This window comes from Mobula hypostoma, chromosome 9, assembly GCF_963921235.1.
Source record: "Mobula hypostoma chromosome 9, sMobHyp1.1, whole genome shotgun sequence".
NCBI classification, from domain to species: domain Eukaryota; kingdom Metazoa; phylum Chordata; class Chondrichthyes; order Myliobatiformes; family Myliobatidae; genus Mobula; species Mobula hypostoma.
This window is the reverse complement of record NC_086105.1, coordinates 126,770,972-126,791,529: the sequence shown is the minus strand read 5'-3', so window position 1 is coordinate 126,791,529 and position 20,558 is coordinate 126,770,972. Positions and strand designations below refer to the sequence as shown.

At 42.5% G+C, this 20,558-nt stretch overlaps 1 protein-coding gene across 1 annotated transcript in view; it reads right to left on the bottom strand.

Annotated features, from left to right (window-relative positions):
* Positions 1-20,558, bottom strand: part of snx29 (sorting nexin 29) — a 581,542-nt gene that overhangs the window by 519,452 nt on the left and 41,532 nt on the right. Inside the window, exon 5 of the mRNA XM_063059095.1 lies at positions 1,082-1,262. Coding sequence (XP_062915165.1) covers positions 1,082-1,262 — 181 coding nt within the window. The remainder of the gene's footprint in view (positions 1-1,081; positions 1,263-20,558) is intronic.

Sequence of the window (20,558 nt, the reverse complement as noted above, 5' to 3'; positions counted from 1 at the left end):
GAATTCTGCCATACTGTTAATATTTGACACCAGACTCTTAAAACTCAATATTCTGAGCTGTGACATAGAAAGAGATTCCATGATTTTCTCAGAGAATCCTTGAACAAAAGCAAAAATTCCCCACAGACTTCAGAGAATTCTTCAGGCCATGACTGCTCAAAATGGAGAAGGAGCATCCAAAATGACATCTACAATATCAGGAGAACTCATAGAAGGCCAAGAGAAGGTGGTGGGCATCACCTAAAACTACCCTGTTCCATTAGGCACGTTCTGCCCCTCCTGTACAAGAGTCCACAGTTCAGAAAATGGCCTCATCATCCATCTGAACTCACAAATCTGGAGTGGAAACAAGTCACTCAATCCTGAAAGACTGCCAAAGATAACAAAAGAAAGTTACATAACTACAGACTTTCCATCCATGCTGGGTTACGAGCTGGTGATCTCTTTGGAAACTCATCTGGCAGAAGGCAATGGCAAACCACTGCTGTAACTTGTCTCGTACGCGGTTCCCCACTATGTCAGAGAGGTGTGGAAGGAAATCGTCCGCTAACCAGAGAAACTCTGGATGCGACGTACCTTTCCTTTCCTTATTATCTGACACCTCAGTTCCGTGAATGCAATTTGTCTACTCATTCCTGAACGTTACCTATGCCTCACTTTCCGGAGGCACAGACTGCTTCCCCCCGCCCCCCCCACCCCACCCCAACAATGAGAAGAAATGAAAATAGTGCAATCTGCAAACTATCAAACTGTCAATCCTATGATTGGAAACAGCTGAAGATAACTGGGCTCAGAACACATGAGTAATACCAGCCATGACTGGAATAATGCTAAGTTCACTGCTGAACTTAGTGACAAGACCACTGGCGAGCTGGAGGTCAGAAACACCAGTCAACAAGACATAAACTGCAGTCCTCAACTAAACCCCAATTAGAATACAATCTAAAATGTTTAAATCAGGATGGGAATAAAACTGAAAAACTTCTTAAAGAGTGAGGATTTCTACATTTCAAAAAAGTCTATGATTATCAAATTTAAGGGAAAACTATCTTACAATCAACAAAATTTCTCCACCCTTTACCTTTGCTGATTTCCATCACCAAGAAGCATATGCATATATCGTTCAAGCGAATGCTCATTCAATGCGGATCGGAGCCAAGCCCTGCCTCGACCAATATCTGTGGTGATATGCTTTAAAGAATAGTATCGTTGTAGCTCATGTTTGTTCAGATGCTCTCTTACATAATACCAGAAAACAGGCTCTGAAAAATAAAAGAATGTAACATTTATAGTAGCAGGTTTTAATAAAAAAAACATTTTCTGTACATCGTAACTGGTATTCACATTTGCTTACAGAGATGCAAAAGCTTAGCTCACAAAATAAAGCAACTCGCTGTGATGCATAGAACCCGTTATGCACATCTCCAATAGTTTTGAAAGGAAAACAATTTTATTCCTCGTAACCATCAGAATCAGAATCAGGTTTATTATCACCAGCATATGTCATGAAATTTGTTCCATGTATTGTCTGAACGCAGCTTTGGTTTGCAGGTGGATTTGAATTTGAGAGACAAATTTTTAAACTCTTTACTCCCACACAAATTTCTAACGTATAATGTAAACCATAATTTATCTTGTTTCAATCAAGCACTGAATCTGAAGAGACATATACAGATAAGAAAGACTCCATGAATGACACAGTTATAGAGTCATACTGCACAGAAACAGGCCCTTCAGCCCAACTCATCCATGTCAAGCAAGATGCCCCTCTAAATTCATCCCATTTGTCGATATATAGCCCATTTCCCTCTCAACATTTCATATCCATGTACATACCCAAATGTCTTTTAAATGTTGTTACTGCACCTACCTCAACCACATTCCCTCATTCCGTATACACACCACCTTTGCACGCTCTTCAGTTTTATCTTGAATCTTTCCCACTCACCTTAAGCCTATGGCCTCTAGTTTTAGATTCTATTTCACTGGAATAAAGATTGTCTGTTCACTTTGTCAATCCCCTCCATGACTGTACACTCCTCCGTCACGATGCTCCAAGGAATAGAGCTCCTCGCCTGCCTAATCTCTCTCTGTAGCTCAAACCCTCAAGTACTGATACAATCTTATAAACCTTCTTCGTAATCTTTCCAGCTTAATGATGCCTTTCTTATAACAGGGTAACCAAAACAGAAAATAATACTCCATTTGCACCTCACCTACACCCTGCACAACTGCAACATAATGTCCCAACTCCTGTACTTAGTGCCCCCCTGATTAATGAAGGTCAGCATGTCAAAAGTCTTCTTCACCAACCTGTCTACCTATGATGTTACTTGTACTCTTAGGTCCCTCAATTCGACAACACTCTCCAGGGCCCTACCAATCACTACCAAAGTTTTACCCTTGTTTAACTTCCCAAAGTGCAAACCCTGGCACTGATTTGAATACTATTTGTCATTCCTTAACCTACATCAAGTTAATCAAGATCCTCCTTTATTTTTTGATAACCTTCTTCACTGTCTATGACACCATCTTTAGTGTCATCTACAAACTTACTAACAATGCCTTGCACGTCATCCAAAGAGTTTATACAAATGATGAACAAAGGTCCCATCACTGATCCCTGTAGAACACCAGAAGAAACAGATTTTAAATTCCACCTCCCCCCCCACCTTTTAAATCTACTCATGTTGTTTTTAACCTCCAGTCCTGCCGAAGGATCTTGACCTGGAATGTCGACTATACTTTTTTCCCCATAGATGCTGCCTGGTCTGCTCAGTTCCTCCAGTATTTTGTGTGTGTTGCAGAAGAAACAGGAATACAATCCGAATAAAAACCCTTCCAACATCACCTTCTGCTTCCAATCACTACCAATTATGCATCCAATTACCTAGCTCTCCCTGGATCCCAGGTAATTTAACTTTGCAGACAAGCTTCCAATGTGAGACCTCATCAAAGGGATTGCTAAAGCCAATCTAGAAAACGCCCAGGGAACTGCTCTCATTAATCGCCTAGTTACCTTCTTCAAAAAAAAAAATCACCCATCAGGAAACTTATGCTAGATTAAATGAACATTGAAGTTTATGCTGTAAATATGAGAAGTCAGCAGTCATTTTTTGGAATTTGTTTACTATTGTCAGATGTACCAACATACTGTGAAAAACTAGTTTTACATACTGTTCACAAATACAGGAGATGCTGCAGATGCTAAAAGTCCAGAGTAACACATACAAAATGATGGAGAAACTTGACAGGTTAGGCAGCATCTATGGAGGGGAATAAATGAAGATTCGGGCCAAGACCCTTCATCAGGACTGGAAAAAGGAAGAAGCCAGAATAAGGTGGGGGGAGTGGAAGGAGTACAAGGTAGGAGGTGATAGGTGAAGCCAGTGGATGGGGAGGGAGGGATGAAGAGAGAAGTTTGGCGGTGACAGCTGAAAGGTACAGGGCTGAAGAAGGAATTTGATAGAAGAAGAGATTGGACCATGGGAGAAAAGTAAGGAGGAGGGGCATCAAAGAGAGGAGATAGGCAAGTGATAAGAGATGAGGTAAGAGGGAAGCCAGAGTGGAGAATGGAAGAAAAGAAAAAGGGGGCCGCCATCAGGTTGGAGGCTACGCAGACAGAATATTAGGTATTGCTCCTCCAACCTGAGAGTAGCCTCATTATGGCAGTTGAGGCCATGAACCGACATGTCAGAATGGGAATGGGAAAAGGAAAAGGAATCAACTGTTCATGCAGATCAAATCATTACACAGTGGATTGAAGTAGGACAAGGTAAAACAGTAACAAAGCAGTAAAAAGTGTAACAGCTAAAGAGGAAGTGCAGTGTAAGTAATCAATAAAGTGCAAGATCATAACAAGGCTGACTGGGAGGTCGAGTCCATCTTAACCTAAGAAGGAACATTTAGCAGTCTTCTAACAGCAGGACAGAATCTGTCCTTGAGCCAAGTGGTGCATGCTTTCAGGTTTTTGGATCTTCTACCTCATAAACAAAGGGGAGAAGTGAGAATGTCCAGGGTGGATGGGGACTTTGATTATGATGGCTACTTTACTGAGGAAGCGAGAAGTACAGACAGAATCCATGGAAGTTGGGCTGGTTTCAGTGATATGCTGAGCTGTGCCCACAACTCTCCACAGTTTCATGCGAACATGGGCAAAGCATTTGCTATACCAATCTGTTTTGCATCCAGATAGGATGCTTTCTGTTGTGCATCAATAACAATTGGTAAAAATGCACAGTGACAATGCCAAATGTCTTTAGTTTCCCGAGGAAGGAGGTGCACTTGTGAGCTTTTTTAGCCATGGTGTCAAAGTGGTTGGACCAAGACTGGCTATTGATCTCTTCCTCACCCACCACTCCATGATCCTCTGTATTAACACATCATTCTCTGCAACTTCAATGGAATCCTGCCACTAAACACATCTTTCCCCTCCATCACCCACACTACTTTCTGCAGGGATCATTCCTTTCGCAATTCCTTTGTCTATTCATCTTTCCCCACTAATCTCCCTTCTGGCACAGATCCCTTCAAGCAACAACAAAAAAAAAACAAAAAAAAAGCTACACCTGCCCATTCACCTCCTCCCTTAATAGACAATAGGTGGAGTAGGCCATTCAGCCCTTCTAGCCAGCACCACCATTCACTGTGATCATGGCTGATCATCCACTATCAGTATCCAGTTCCTGCCTTATCCCCATAACTTTTGATTCCACTATCTTTAAGAGCTCTATCCATCTCTTTTCTGAAAGCATCCAGAGACTTGGCCTCCACAGCCTTCTGGGGCAGAGCATTCCATATATCCACCACTCTCTAGGTGAAAAAGTTTTTCCTCAACTCCATTCTAAATGGCCTACCCCTAATTCTTAACCTGTGGCCTCTGGTTCTGGACTCACCCATCAGCGGGAACATGCTTCCTGCCTCCAGCGTGTCCAATCCCTTAATAATCTTATATGTTTCAATAAGATCCCCTCAGCCTTCTAAATTCCAGAGTATACAAGCCCAGTCGCTCCAATCTTTCGATATATGACAGTCCCGCCATCCCGGGAATTAACCTTGTGAACCTATGCTGCACTCCCTCAATAGCAAGAATGTCCTTCCTCAAATTTGGAGACCAAAACTGCACACAGTACTCCAGGTGTGGTCTCACCAGGGCCCTGTACAGCTGCAGAAGGACCTCTTTGCTCTTATACTCAATTCCCCTTGTTATGAAGGCCAGCACGCCATTAGCTTTCTTCACCGTCTGCTGTACTTGTATGCTTGCTTAGTGACTGATGTACAAGAACACCTAGATCTCGTTGTGCTTCCCCTTTTCCTAACTTGACTCCATTTAGATAATAATCCGCCTTCCCGTTCTTACCAAAGTGGATAACTTCACATTTATCCACATTAAACTGCATCTGTCCACTCACCCAGCCTGTCCAAGTCATCCTACATTCTCATAACAACCTCCTCACATTTCACACTGCCACCCAGCTTTGTGTCATTGGCAAATTTGCTAATGTTACTTTTAATTCCCTCATCTAAATCAATATATATTGTAAACAGCTGCGGTCCCAGCACTGAACCCTGCGGTACCCCACTGGTCACCGCCTGCCATTTCGAAAAGGACCCATTAATCGCTACTCATTTTCTGTCAGCCAGCCAATTTTCAATCCATGTCAGTACTCTGCTCCCAATACCATGTGCCCTAATTTTGCCCACTAATCTCCTATGTGGGACTTTATCAAAGGCTTTCTGAAAGTCCAGGTACACCACATCCACTGGCTCTCCCTTGTCCATTTTCTTAGTTACATCCTCAAAAAATTCCAGAAAATTAGTCAAGCACGATTTTCCCTTCGTAAATCCATACTGACTCAGACCAATCCTGTTACTACTATCCAGATGTGTCGTAATTTCGTCTTTTATAATTGACTCCAGCATCTTTCCCACCACCGACATCAGAATAACCGGTCTATAATTCCGTTTTCTCTCTTCCTCCCTTCGTGAAGAGAGGGACAACATTAGCCACCCTCCAATCCACAGGAACTGATCCTGAATCTATGGAACATTGGAAAATGATTACCAATGCTTCCACGATTTCTAAAGCCACCTCCTTAAGTGCCCTGGGATGCAGACCATCAGGTCCCAGAGACTTATCAGCCTTCAAACCCAACAGCCTATCCAACACCATTTCCTGCCTAATATAAATTTCCTTCAATTCATCCATTACCCTAGGTCCTTTGGCCACTATTACATCTGGGAGATTGTTTGTGTCTTTCCTAGACAGATCCAAAGTACCTGTTCAACTCGTCTGCCATTTCCTTGTTCCCCATAATAAATTTACCCGCTTCTGTCTTCAAGGGCCCAATTTTGGTCTTAACTATTTTTTTCCTTTTCACATACCTAAGGAAGCTTTTACTATCCTTCTTTATATTCTTGGCTAGTTTACCTTCCTACCTCATTGTTTCTCCACGTATTGCCTTTTTAGTTACCTTCTGTTGCTCTTTAAAAGTTTCCCAATCCTCCGGCTTCCCACTCGTCTTTGCTATGTTATACTTCTTCTCTTTTATTTTTATACTGTCCATTACTTCCCTTGTCAGCCACGGCCTTCCCTTACTCCCCTTAGGACCTTTCTTCCTCTTTGGAACGAACTGATCCTGCACCTTCTGCATTATTCCCAGAAACACTTGCCATTGCTGTTCCACTGTCATCCCTGCTAGGGTATTGTTCCATTGAACTTTGGCCAGCTCCTCCCTCATAGCACCATAGTTCCCTTTGTTCAACTGTAATACTGACACTTCTGAGTTTCCCTTCTCCCTCTCAAATTGTACATTAAAACTTATTATATTATGGTCACTACCTCCTAATGGCTCCTTTACCTCGAGGTCCCTAATCAAATCCGGTCCCTTGCACAACACTAAATCGAGAATTGCGTTCTCTCTGGTAGGCTCCAGTACAAGCTGTTCTAAGAATCCATCTCAGAGGGACACAACAAACTCCCTTTCTTGGGGTCCAGTACTAACCTGATTCCTCCAGTCTAGGAATCCCCCATAACAACTGTAGCATTACCTTTGCGACATGCCAATTTTAACTCGATTCAACTTACACCCTACAGCCAGACTACTGTTTGGGGGCCTGTAGATAATTCCCATTAGGGTCTTTCTGCCCTTAGAATTTCTCAGTTCTATCCATATTGACTCCACATCTCCTGATTCTATGTCCCCCCTTGCAAGGGACTGAATATCATTCCTCACCAACAGAGCCACCCCACCCCCTCTGCACATCAGTGTGTCCTTTCGATAGGACGTATATCCTTGAATATTCATTTCCCAGGCCCTGTCCACTTGAAGTCATGTCTCTGTTATTTCCACAACATCATACTTACCAATTTCCAACTGTGCCTCAAGCTCATCCACTTTATTTCTTATACTCCGTGCATTCATATATAATATTTTTAATTCATTACTCCCCTCACCTCCTATATCAATTCCTATTTCACTTGGCCATACTGTACGATCCCTTCTTGAGCTTTCTGCTCTGTTGATTCTGCTGTCATTCTTAACTTTTCTTATTTTCACTTTCCCTTTATCTCCATCCTTATGTTTCCAGTTCGTCCGCTCCCCCCCCCACTACTTAGTTTAAACACACCCGTGTTGCAGAGGCAAACCTGGCTGCCAGAATGCTGGTGCCCCACTTATTAAGGTGCAACCCGTCCCTTTTGTACAATTCATCCTTACCCCGAAACATACTCCAGTGGTCCAAGAATGTAAATCCTCGATTCCTGCACCAGTTCCTCAGCCACACATACAGATCCATTATCTCCCTGTTCTTGACCACTCTGGCACGGGGAACTGGAAGCAAACCGGAAATAACCACCCTGGAAGTCCTGCTTTTCAGCCTTCTTCCGAGTTCTCTGAAGTCGAGCTGTAGAATGTCTTTCCTCTTCTTCCCCACGCCATTTGTGCCGACATGCACCACCACTTCCGGATGTTCACCTTCACTCTTGAGGATTCCCTGCAATCGGTCCATGACATCCTGGATCCTGGCACCAGGGAGGCAACACACCATCCTTAAATCTCGCCTGTTGCCACAGAAACCCCTTTCTGTACCTCTCACTATGGAGTCCCCTACTACCACAGCTCTGCCTGACGTCTGTCTCCTCAGCTTTGCCTCAGCGCCAATTGTTGACTCGCAGACCCATCCGCCTCTCGGACTGGCACTGTTTTCTGTCCCGACAGCTTCCAAGAGGGAGAACCTGTTTCCGAGAGGTACACCCCCCGAGGTCTCCGGTACTTCAAGCATCCTTTCCTTGGTCATCGTCGTCCTTCTCTTTTCCTGTATCCTGGGTGTAACGACCTCACTGTAGGTCCTGTCCAGAAAACTCTCGTTCTTCCGGATTAACCTAACGTCATTCAGGGCCCCAAACAGTTCTTCCAGGTTAATCAACACTTCGCCTGCAAATCTGCTGGGGTCATCTATTATATCCGGTGTTCCCAATGTGGCCCCCTCTGTACTGGTGACACCCAATGTATGTTGGTGGACCACTTTGTCAAACACCTCCACTGACAAACACCTTCGCTCCATCTGCCAAAAGCAGAATTTCCTGGTGGCCAACCATTTTAATTCCTATCCCCATTCCCGATCTGACATGTTGGTCTACGCCCTCCTGTTTTGCCACGTTGAGGACACTCTCAAGGTGGAGGAGCAACACCTCACATTCTATCTAGGCAGCCTCCAACCTGATGGCACAAACACTGATTTCTCCTTCTGGTAATTTTAACCTCTCTCCTTTCCCTCTTTTCCTACTCCCCACCCTGGCCTCTTACCTCTTCTCCCTCCCCAAGTGCCCCTCCTTCCTTTCCTCCCATGGTCCACTCCACTCTCCTATTAGATTCCTTCTTCACAAAACCTTTACTCTCTCACCCAACTGACTTCACCTATCAACTTCTGGCTAGTCGTCCTATCCCTCCCCACACCCTTTTATTCTATTGTCTTGCCCCTTCCTTTCCAGTCTTGATGAAGTGTCTCAGCCCAAAATGTCAACTGTTAATTCATTTCCATAGATGCTGCCTGACCTGCTGAATTCCTCCAGCATTTTATATGTGTTGCACAGACTACTGGTGATGTTCACTCCAAGGAACCTAAAGCTCTCAACTCTCCCAGCCTCACAGTTTGTATACAGGAGCATGTAAACCGCACTTCTTCTGAAATCAATGACCAGCTCTTTTGTTTTGCTGACAGAGGGAATGGTTGTTGTCTTGACATCTTCAGAGGGCAAGTGGTCTTACAAAGAAATAGTAGGGAAATAGGGTAAAAACACAGGAATAGGACTCCAACTTCAAATGAGCTGTCAGGATGTAGTGGGCAAAATAACCTCATCCTTTCCTCAGCAATGACAGGTTTTTGTATCAAGGTTCCAGAAAGAAGGAATGACCAATTTGATTAAAAATTCTTTCAGATCTTCTTAAAATTATATTTACATTTGATGGCTCTTTCCAAAATTTGCCTTACTAATGGCCATTAGAAAGACTATGGACATGCAATTTACTACATCTGGGTTTGCAATTAGCTGCATGTCGCTGGTTGTTAACATTGTTGATAACCATGAGATAAACAAAGGTTTGCTGTGATACTATTGCCCACATCTTCAAATTCATTAGGTGGGAAAAGTCTAAATGAAGTTGAGTGATGCAAAATGAGAAAAAAATTGTATTCCCTCAAAGGAATACAATGAAGTGCAAAAATATAATTACCTATTATTTGGGGGGAAAAAAGTGCTCTGTCCCGGAACACAAATAGCTCTGTTTAAAATGTTTGTGTTTTTTAAAAAAAAACAGCACACAGATTAACCATTGTCCTGAGAATATTAGCACATTATGTCACTCAACCCAGGCATGCACAGTACTATCAATATCCATTACATTAAGTTCCCATGATTTGTTGAAAGAACATCATTTAATACTAACAACTTTGCTGAACATGTCAGCAACTTAGAAAAAAGACACTGTGCCAAGTAGTTTTTCAAGCATGATTAAATAATGCTGAGCATTTCTTTGGCATTCTTCACTGGCACGTAATTAAATACACTTTCATGCCTCAGCTTTCCTGCAACTGTGCTGTTATGAGCTCAAGACAGCAGAGAACAGATATTAATTTTGGTTATTCAAATTTCTATTTTACATGCCTGACAAGATAACATTTGCATTAAGTTCATAAACTGTATATAAGGAACTTCCTCATGGCAAAGTGAAACTAAGCCATACAAATTAAGAAGTCCAAAAGATAAATAAATACACTCAGCACAAGCCTAGAATTTACCGAGATACAGTCCAAGCCTTTGAGCCATGCCGCCCAGCAATGCCTGCTTTAATCCTAGCCTAATCACAGGACAATTTACAATGACCAATAAACCTACCAACCAGTAGGACTTGGGAATGAAAGCCACACGGTCATGGAAAGAATGTACAAACTCCTTAAAGACTTCAGTAGGAATTGAACCTAGGTCATTGGTACTGTAAAACATTGTGCTAACCACTACGCTGTCGGGCCACCTGATTGTTAGTTGGTAGTAGAGATGATACCACTGCCCTGTAGTGTTCTTTTTTTCCAAAAATCATAAATGATCCCTGCTCTTGAAGATTATTCCATAACCTGCAAATGAATCCCAACTGATTATAGAGCTTTGCCCCATCATGAATGGGGTCCCTGACACAGACACATGAACAACAGCCAAGATTAACTGACACCTGAGAATTACAACCCAGGAACCTGAACCAACAGGATACAAATGGAGACAGACAAGAGATATAGCCAAGGAAAACATCACTCCCAGGCAGTTAGTAGTTTAAAAAAAAAGTCAAGAATATCTAAAATTTTAATCGCATGGTCGTGATATATCTATAGCAACACGACTACATGAACAAAGGTTTTCAATGAAGCTACTGGATCTATAACACTGGCTGTAAGTTATGACATTCCAAAATAGTCCAAACGCTCTTTGTCCTGCTCTTCAGTGAACCTTACAAGAAAAGCAAAACAAAAGAGGAAAGTTCTGCCTCTTATGAAGTAACTAAGCATCCTATAACTTGGATTCACACTGTTTTGACTGTCAATTCAATAGAATCAAAGAATTGCTGGCCACCTAACAGCTAATTGCAGGTATCTCCCACTTTACGAAAGTTCACTTTACAGCACTTCGCTTTTACGAAAGACCTACATTAGTACCTGTTTTCGCTAACCAAAAGAAATCTTTAGAGGATTTTCACTTTTACAAAAAAAAGCGAAAAGCGAAAATAGCATTCAGCGTTTGTTTTGCAGCGAGCCAGTGTACACCCCGAGCAGCGGAAGTGAAGAAAAGTGAAAATAGTGTTCAGCGTTTGTTTTGCAGTGAGCCGTTGTAGAGGCAGCGTGCACCCCAAGCAGCAAGAGTGGCGCCACCAAGCACCTTCCCTGGGAACTACACTCAGCATCTCAGCATCAAGCCGCCATAACTTTGAACTGCGTGAGATTTTCACTATGATTGACAGTGCTGCAATGATTGCAGAAGAGTTCGGCACGGACTAGAAGGGCCGAGATGGTTTGTTATTTTGAAAGGGCACGTACAGTTGAAGTCAGAAATTCACACACACCCAGCCAAATACATTTAAACTCAGTTTTTCACAATTCCTGACATTTAATCCTAGAAAACATTCCCTGTCTTAGGTCAGTTAGGATCACTACTTTATTTTAAGAATGAAATGTCAGAATATTAGTAGAGAGAATGATTTATTTCAGCTTTTATTTCTTTCATCACTTTCCCAGTGGGTCAGAAGTTTACATACACTTTGTTACTATTTGGTAGCATTGCCTTTAAATTGTTTAACTTGGGTCAAACGTTTGGGGTTGCCTTCCACAAGCTTCTCACAGTAAGTTGCTTGAATTTTGTTCCATTCCTCCAGACAGAACAGGTGTAACTGAGTCGGTTTGTAGGCCTCCTTGCTCGTACATGCTTTTTCAGTTCTGCCCACAAATTTTCTATCGGATTGAGGTCAGGGCTTTGTGATGGCCACTCCAATACCTTGACTTTGTTGTCCTTAAGCAATTTTGCCACAACTTTGGAGGTATGCTTGGGGTCATTCTCCATTTGGAAGACCCATTTGCAAGCGAGCTTTAACAACCTGGCTGATGTCTTGAGATGTTGCTTCAATATATCCACATAATTTTCCTTCCTCATGATGCCATCTATTTTGTGAAATGCACTAGTCCCTCCAGCAGCAAAGCACCCCCACAACATGATGCTGCCACCCCCATGCTTCACGGTTGGGATGGTGTTCTTAGGCTTGCAAGCCTCACCCTTTTTCCTCCAAACATAACAATGGTCATTATGGCTATACAGTTCAATTTTTGTTTCATCAGACCAAGAGGACATTTCTCCAAAAAGTAAGATCTTTGTCTGCATGTGCACTTGCAAACTGTAGTCTGGCCTTTTTATGGCAGTTTTGGAGCAGCGGCTTCTTCCTTGCTGAGCAGCCTTTCAGGTTATGTCGATACAGGACTCATTTTACTGTGGATATAGATACTTGTCCACCTGTTTCCTCCAGCATCTTCACAAAGTCCTTTGCTGTTGTTCTGGGATTGATTTGCACCCTTCCCACTGAAGTACGTTCATCTCCAGGAGAGAATGCGTCTTCTTCCTGAGCGGTATGACGGCTGCATGGTCCCATGGTGTTTATACTTGCGTACTATTGTTTGTACAGATGAACGTGGTACCTTCAGGCGTTTGAAAATTGCTCCCAAGGATGAACCACACTTGTGGAGGTCCACAATTCCCCCCCCCCCCGAGGTCTTGGCTGATTTCTTTTGATTTTGTTTGTAAACTTCTGACCCACTGGAACTGTAAAAGTGAAATAAACTGACTGTAAACAATTGCTGGAAAAATTACTTATGTCATGCACAAAGTAGATGTCCTCAACATCTTACCAAAACTATAGTTTGCTAATATGAAATCTGTGGAGTGGTTAAACAATGAGTTTTAATGACTTCAGACTAAGTGTATATAAACTTCTGACTTCAACTGTAGGCTTAGGGCAGGTTTGCAGGATTTTCTGAGTGCTTACAAAGAACTGTATGATAGAAAAATGCGTGAACCTTCCAGTGTGCTCACTGTCTTCCCGATTCTGACAAGTGAAACTACACTGTACATACATTATTTCTACTTTATATAGGCTGTGTATTTATCATATCATTCCTGATTTTACTATATGTTAGTGTTATTTTAGGTTTTGTGTTATTTGATATGATTTGGTAGATTATTTATCGGGTCTGGGAACGCTCAGAATTTTTACCCATATAAATTAACGGTAATTGCTTCTTCGCTTTACGCCATTTCGGCTTAAGAAAGGATTCATAGGAACGCTCTACTTTCAGATAGCGGGGGAAACCTGTACTCCAGATTTGCTAACTCAAAAAAACCCTTGTGGTTGACCTTTGTCAATTTGCTGAGCTGACTGAAAACTAAAGATGGTCAGAAAGCTTCCTGTTAAATGAAGTTGAATTTTAAGTGTAATTTCATGCTTGCATTGATTCCAAGATATCTTATCTATCAAAGTCAATCGCTAATTTTTAAACACAAACAGATTCAAATGAATGTGGCTTTTGAATTCATATTAACATTCAATTCAATGGGAGCACTCGAGCGTAATCCAAAAAGAAAATAGGCAAAGCAACACAAGTTAAATATGCAAAAACAGAATAGTCAGTGGTTGAACACTCCAATTTAGAGTTGTTCAATTGGAATGATATTTGACTGGGTAACAGATTGAACTGTTTTTGAATACCCACCAAACCACTATTCCAATGAGCTGAATAGCAGATTTTGACAGAAAGTTCGTAGAGGATCAGGACGCATGACAATTAATTTTCTGGCATCAAGCAATCAAATTATTGCAGGAAGCTCTGGCAAAATTTCTCTCAAGCACAAAGTAATCTTCTAGGTATGATTTAAATAAAAAGCTTTGAGTTATTATCATTTTTGCATGTGGTTAAGTAAGGGAATGTAAAAAGAGAAACAGATTACACAGAATAACATTTTGCCAAAATATTTTTTTTTTTTAAAAAACAAGCATTGCAAATACAGACATTTAAATTTATGATTTTCAAAGAATCTTTAATTATTTTTACCCTTTGTGACCTGCCTTTACATCAGCTACATTGAGTGTTAAATAACTATATTGAAAATTACTTTGCCAGAATATCTACTGTAAAAATTCACCATACATTGAAGCATGCAAACTGAACGAAAGCAAAGATCATTACCAGCAATAATTTCCCTAGAGTGCTCGAGGTTTGGTAGAGTCTTAAATCACATCGGAAAAGCTGCCACAGCAATGAGAATCAGCAATTGATTTTTCAAATGTTCATGAAGAAGTAATTTCCAAAAAATTTTTTTTAAATGGTCATTTGACAACTAACAATCCTATCAGACAGTTGCTATCTACATTTCACAACCTAAAGTTCTAGTCGACCATTATTAATAAAAGCAATTCTCTGCCCAAAGGGTGTATACTCCACACAACTTTACACAAAAGCAAAATCCCTCAGATGATATCTCAGCAATACAATTTTTGAAGTTTCCCTAAATGGAATTTATAGTTCCCAAATTAACCATATAACAATTACAGCACGGAAACAGGCCATCTCGGCTCTTCTAGTCCGTGCTGAACTCTTACTCTCACCTAGTCCCACCGACCTGCACTCAGCCCATAACCCTCCATTCCTTTCCTGTCCATATAGCTATCCAATTCAACTTTAAACAACAACATCAAACCTGCCTCAACCACTTCTGCTGGAAGCTTGTTCCACACAGAAACCACTCTGAGTAAAGAAGTTCCCCCTCATGTTACCCCTAAACTTTTGCCCTTTAACTTTCAACTCATGTCCTCTTGTTTGAATCTCCCCCATTCTCAATGGAAAAAGCCTATCCACGTCAACTCTATCTATCCCTCTCATAATTTTTAAATACCTCTATCAAGTCCCCCCTCAACCTTCTACGCTCCAAAGAGTAAAGACCCAACTTGTTCAACCTTTCTCTGTAACTTAGGAGATGAAACCCAGGTAACATTCTAGTAAATCCTCTCTGTACTCTCTCTATTTTGTTGACATCTTTCCTATAATTCGGTGACCAGAACTGTACACAATATTCCAAATTTGGCCTTACTAATGCCTTGCACAATTTCAACATTACATCCCAACTCCTATACTCAATGCTCTGATTTATAAAGGCCAGCATACCAAAAGCTTTCTTCACCACCCTATCCACACAAGATTCCACCTTCAGGGAACTATGCACCATTATTCCTAGATCCCTCTGTTCTACTGCATTCTTCAATTTACCATGTATGTCCTATTTTAATTAGTCCTACCAAAATGTAGCACCTCACATTTATCAGAATTAAACTCCATCTGCCATCTTTCAGCCCACTCTTCAAACTAGCCTAAATCTCTCTGCAAGCTTTGAAAACCTACTTCATTATCCACAACTCCACCTTAGAATCATCTGCATACTTACTAATCCAATTTACCACCCCATCATCCAGATCATTTATATGACAAATAACATTGGACCCAGTACAGATCCCTGAGGCACATCACTAGTCACCGGCCTCCAATCTGACAAACAGTTATCCACCACCACTCTCTGGTGTCTCCCATCCAGCCACTGCTGAATCCATTTTACTACTTCAATATTAATACTTAACAATTGAACCTTCCTAACTAACCTTCCATGTGGAACCTTGTCAAAGGCCTTGCTGAAGTCCATATAGACAACATCCACCGCTTTACCCTCGTCAACTTTCCTAGTAACCTCTTCAAAAAAAATTCAATAAGATTTGTCAAACATGACCTTCCACGCACAAATCCATGTTGACTGTTCCTAATCAGACCCTGTCTATCCAGATAATTATATATACCATCTCTAAGAATACTTTCCACCAATTTACCCACCACTGACGTCAAAATCACAGGCCGATAATTGCTAGGATTACTCTTAGAACCCTTTTTAAACAAAGGAACAACATGAGCAATACGCCAATCCTCCAGCACCATCCCCGTTTCTAATGACATTTGAAATATTTCTGTCAGAGCCCCTGCTATTTCCACACTAACTTCCCTCAAGGTCCTAGGGAATATCCTGTCAGGACCCAGAGACTTATCCACTTTTATATTCCTTTAAAAGCACCAGTACTTCCTCTTCTTTAATCATCATAGTTTCCATAACTACCTTACTTGTTTCCCTTACCTTACACAATTCAATATCCTTCTCCTTAGTGAATACTGAAGAAAAGAAATTGTTCAAAATCTCCCCCATCTCTTTTGGCTCCATACATAGCCGTCCACTCTGATTCTCTAAGGGACCAATTTTATCCCTCACAATCCTTGAGCTATTAATATAACTGCAGAAACTCTTTGGATTCAGAACTGAAAGACTTTCCGACAGAGATAAAAACAGCACTGCATAAAGGAAAAATAAATTAGTCCAGGGAAGAAAGGTAACTTTGAGACGACTTTAAAACTCCTGGTCAAATTAGTTCTTCCCCCATGTTATCTTGACCAGGAAAATGTAATGAAATACAGCAGACATAAAAAGTCACAACCAACTTGGTATCTCTCCACAGCAGACCATTTCCCCTCAACAAAAACAGATATTGCAGCACAGATTGCTTCAGTTCACCCAAAAATAGTTTGCAAAACCATAAAAGCCAACCATATATAGATAACCCTGAAATGACTGCAGATATTCTCAAACAGCTAATATACTGTTATTTATAGGCAGTAGATTTTCACATATGGGATCTGATTATCCTGTCTCAGAGGCTGACATCAGAACATCTTTCAAGAGGGTGAATCCTTGCAAGCCTTCAGGCCCTAATGGTGCACTTGGTAGTGCACTGAAAATCTGTGCCAAACAACTGACAGGCGTTTTCAAGGATGTCTTCAATGCATACAAGATGGCGCCGCATAGGGCAGCCGTGTTACGAGCTCCATTCCAAATCTACAATATACTACTAATTTCTACAATTTTCTTGGCATTTTCTGTTCGAGTACCTGATAGTCACATCAGATATGACAGACTGACCCTTCTAAACATTGGAAAGACAGCACTTACCCACCATGTACTGCCTTTCCTACACTGGGATCCCCTGCTTGCATGATCAATGGGAGTTTCATCGCTTACACCGCCACTACCTTGGAAGAAGCGCCGGAGGCAAGGGAGAAGGGCTGGAGTCCTGGTGAAGCTGAGACAGCATGCAAATCGGCCACTGCTCCCTAGCATACTGCTGGCTAACTTTCAGTCCCTGGATAACAAGCTGCGCGAACTGAGAGCCAGAATCTCCTACCAGTGGGAAACAAAGGAATGTAACATTTTATGCTTCGTAGAGACCAAGCTGATGGAGGAGATACCAGACCACGCTATCAAGCCCTCTGGATTCTCCCTGTTCCGGGTGGACAGGTCAAAAAACCTCTCTGGGAAGAGTAAAGGAGGAGGGGTATGCTTCATGGTCAACAATGCTTGGTGCTACCCCAGAATGTGCATGCCCTCAAATCCATTTGTTCCCCAGACCTGGAGTACTTGGTGCTGCTGTGCAGACCTTACTGGCTGCCTAGGGATTTCACGGCTGTTATCATCACAGCAGTGTACATTCCAGCATAGGCTGATACTGACCTGGCTCTCAAGGAACTGCACAATACCATCAACACACTGAAGACTGCACACCCGGAGGTTGCCTTCATCATCGCCGGTGACTTTAATCAAGCGTCACTGACGAAAGTCTCTCTGAAGTTTGTCAGCACATCTGGGTGAGCGCTTGTGGAGATAAGACACTTGACCACTGTTACACTCCATTCCACAATGCTTACAAAGCTCTCCTTCACCCAGCTTTTGGAAAATCAGATTACTATTCAATTCTGCTTTTGCCAACGCACAGACAGAAGCTGAAGCAAGAGGCAGCCATAGTTACAACCGTCCACTGTTTGGTCCAACCATTCAGCCTCCATGCTGTAGGCTTGCTTCGATAACATTGACAGGAATGTCTTTCATGATGAGGAGGTCTCCGAGTTCACAGATGGAGTCACCTGCTTCGTCCGGAAGTTCATCGACGATGTTGTCCCCCAGAAGTCGGTCAGGGTCTTCCTGAACCAGAAACCCTGGATCAATAGTTCCGTGTGAGCAGCTCCTACCACACGACATAGAGCTTACATAGAGCAATCAGCAGGAGCTCAAGGAAAGCAGCTACGATCTGCGCAAAGCTATCAAGGCTGAGAAACAACAATACAGGCACAAGTTGGAGTCAAGATTCACAATATCACACGTGACTTGTGGAGAGGGTTGCATACCATCGCAGACTTCAAAGCCAAATGTAGTGGTGCTGCCAACATTGCAGCCTCTCTCCCAGATGAGCTCAATTGCTTTTACGCTGGTTCGATGTCGCTAACTCTGAGCCTCTGAGGAAAGCCACCATTACAACCTGGTCATCTCTGAGGGTGAAGTACGCAGGTGTTTCCAATAAGTGGACAGACGCAAGGCTGTGGGACCGGATGGCATCCCAGGGCGAGTACTTAGGACGTGCGCAGCACAAATGGCAAATGTGTTTACAGACACTTTTAATCTCTCCCTCTCCCAGAGTAGAGTGTCCTCCTGCTTCAAATTATCCACCATTGCCCCTGTACCAAAAAACACCAAGGTAACATGCCTGAACAACTGGCGTCCTGTCGCACTCACCTCAATAATAAGCAAATGCTTTGAGAGGCTGGTCAAGGACGACATCTGCAGCTTGCTACCACCCAAACTGGACCCCCTACAATTCGCCTACTGACACAACCGATCAACAGACGACAGAATAGCCGCTGCTCTACATACCTTCCTTACACATTTGGAGAAGAAAGATGCTTATGTGAGAATGCTGTTCTTAGACTACAGTTCAGCATTCAACACCATAATTCCATCCAGGATCGACAGGAAGCTCAGAGACCCTGCCTTGTGCAGCTGGATCCTGGACTTCCTGTCAGATTGCCAGCAGGTGGTAAGAGTGGGCTCCCTCACCTCCACCCTCCTGACTCTCAACACAGGAGCCCCTCAGGGCTATGTACTAAGTCCCCTCCTTTACTCCCTGTATACCCATGACTGTGTCACAACCCACAGCTCTAATCTGCTAATTAAATTTGCCAATGACACTACATTGATTGGCCTAATCTCAAACAATAATGAGGTGGCCTGCAGGGAAGAAGTCACCTCTCTGACACAGTGGTGTCAAGAAAACAACCTCTCCCTTGATGTCACAAAAACAAAAGAGCTGGTTGTGGATTACAGAAGGAATGGAGATGGGCTAACCCCTATTGATATCAATTAATCTGGGGTTGAGAGGGTAAACAGCTTTAAGTTCCTCAGCATCTACATCGCCGAGGACCTCATGTGGTCTGTGCACACCATCTGCGTGGTGAGAAAGGCACAACAGCACCTCTTTCACCTCAGACGGTTGAGGAAATTTGGTCTGGACCCCCAATTCTTAAGAACTTTCTACAGGGGCTGGACCCCCAATTCTTAAGAACTTTCTACAGGGGCACAATTGAGAGCATCCTAACTGGTTGCATCACTGCCTGGTATGGGAACTGTACCTCCCTTAATCACTGGATTCTGCAGACAGTGGTGCGGACGGCCCAGCGCATCTGTAGTTATGAACTTCCCATGATTCAGGACATTTACAAAGACAGATATGAGAAATGGGAACAAAGGATCATTGAGGACCCAAGTCACCCCAACCACAATCTATTCCAGCTACTACCATCTGGGAAACACTACTGCAGCATTAAAGCTCGGACCAACAGGCTCCGGGACAGCTTCTTCCACCAGACCATCAAACTGATTAACTCATGCTGATTTGAGTGTATTTCTATGTTACATCAACTGCTCTATTTATTATAAATTACGATGATTGCACATTTAGATGGAGACGTAACGTAAAGATTTTTACTCCTCATATATGTGAAGGATGTAAGAAATAAAATCAATTCAATTCTCTCACTGCTGCAGTCGGAAGTTCCCACCTGTTTTAAAAGGGCGACAATTATACCACAGCCCAAGAACAGGGTGAGCTGCTTCAACGACTAACATCCAGTTGCACTTATATCTTACTGTGATGAAGTACTTTGAGAGGTTGGTCATGGCCAGAATCAACTCTTACCTAAGCAATGACCTGGACACGCTACAACTTGCCTATCCTTTCATCATATTAGGTCTTCAGCGCATGCAATCTCACTGGCACTCCACTCGTCCTTAGATAACCTGGACAATAGCAATACTTAGCTCAGACTGTTGTTTATTGATTACAGCTCAGCATTCAACACCATCGTACCATCAGTACTAATCAACAAACTCCAAAACCTGAGCCTCTATACCCCTCTGTGCAATTGGATCAACTTCCTCATCGGGTGAGCACAGTCAGTGCAGACCATAAGTAACATCTCCTCACTGATAATCAACATTGGCGCACCTCAAGGATGAGTGCTTAGCCCACTCCTCTACCCTCTCTACACCCACAACT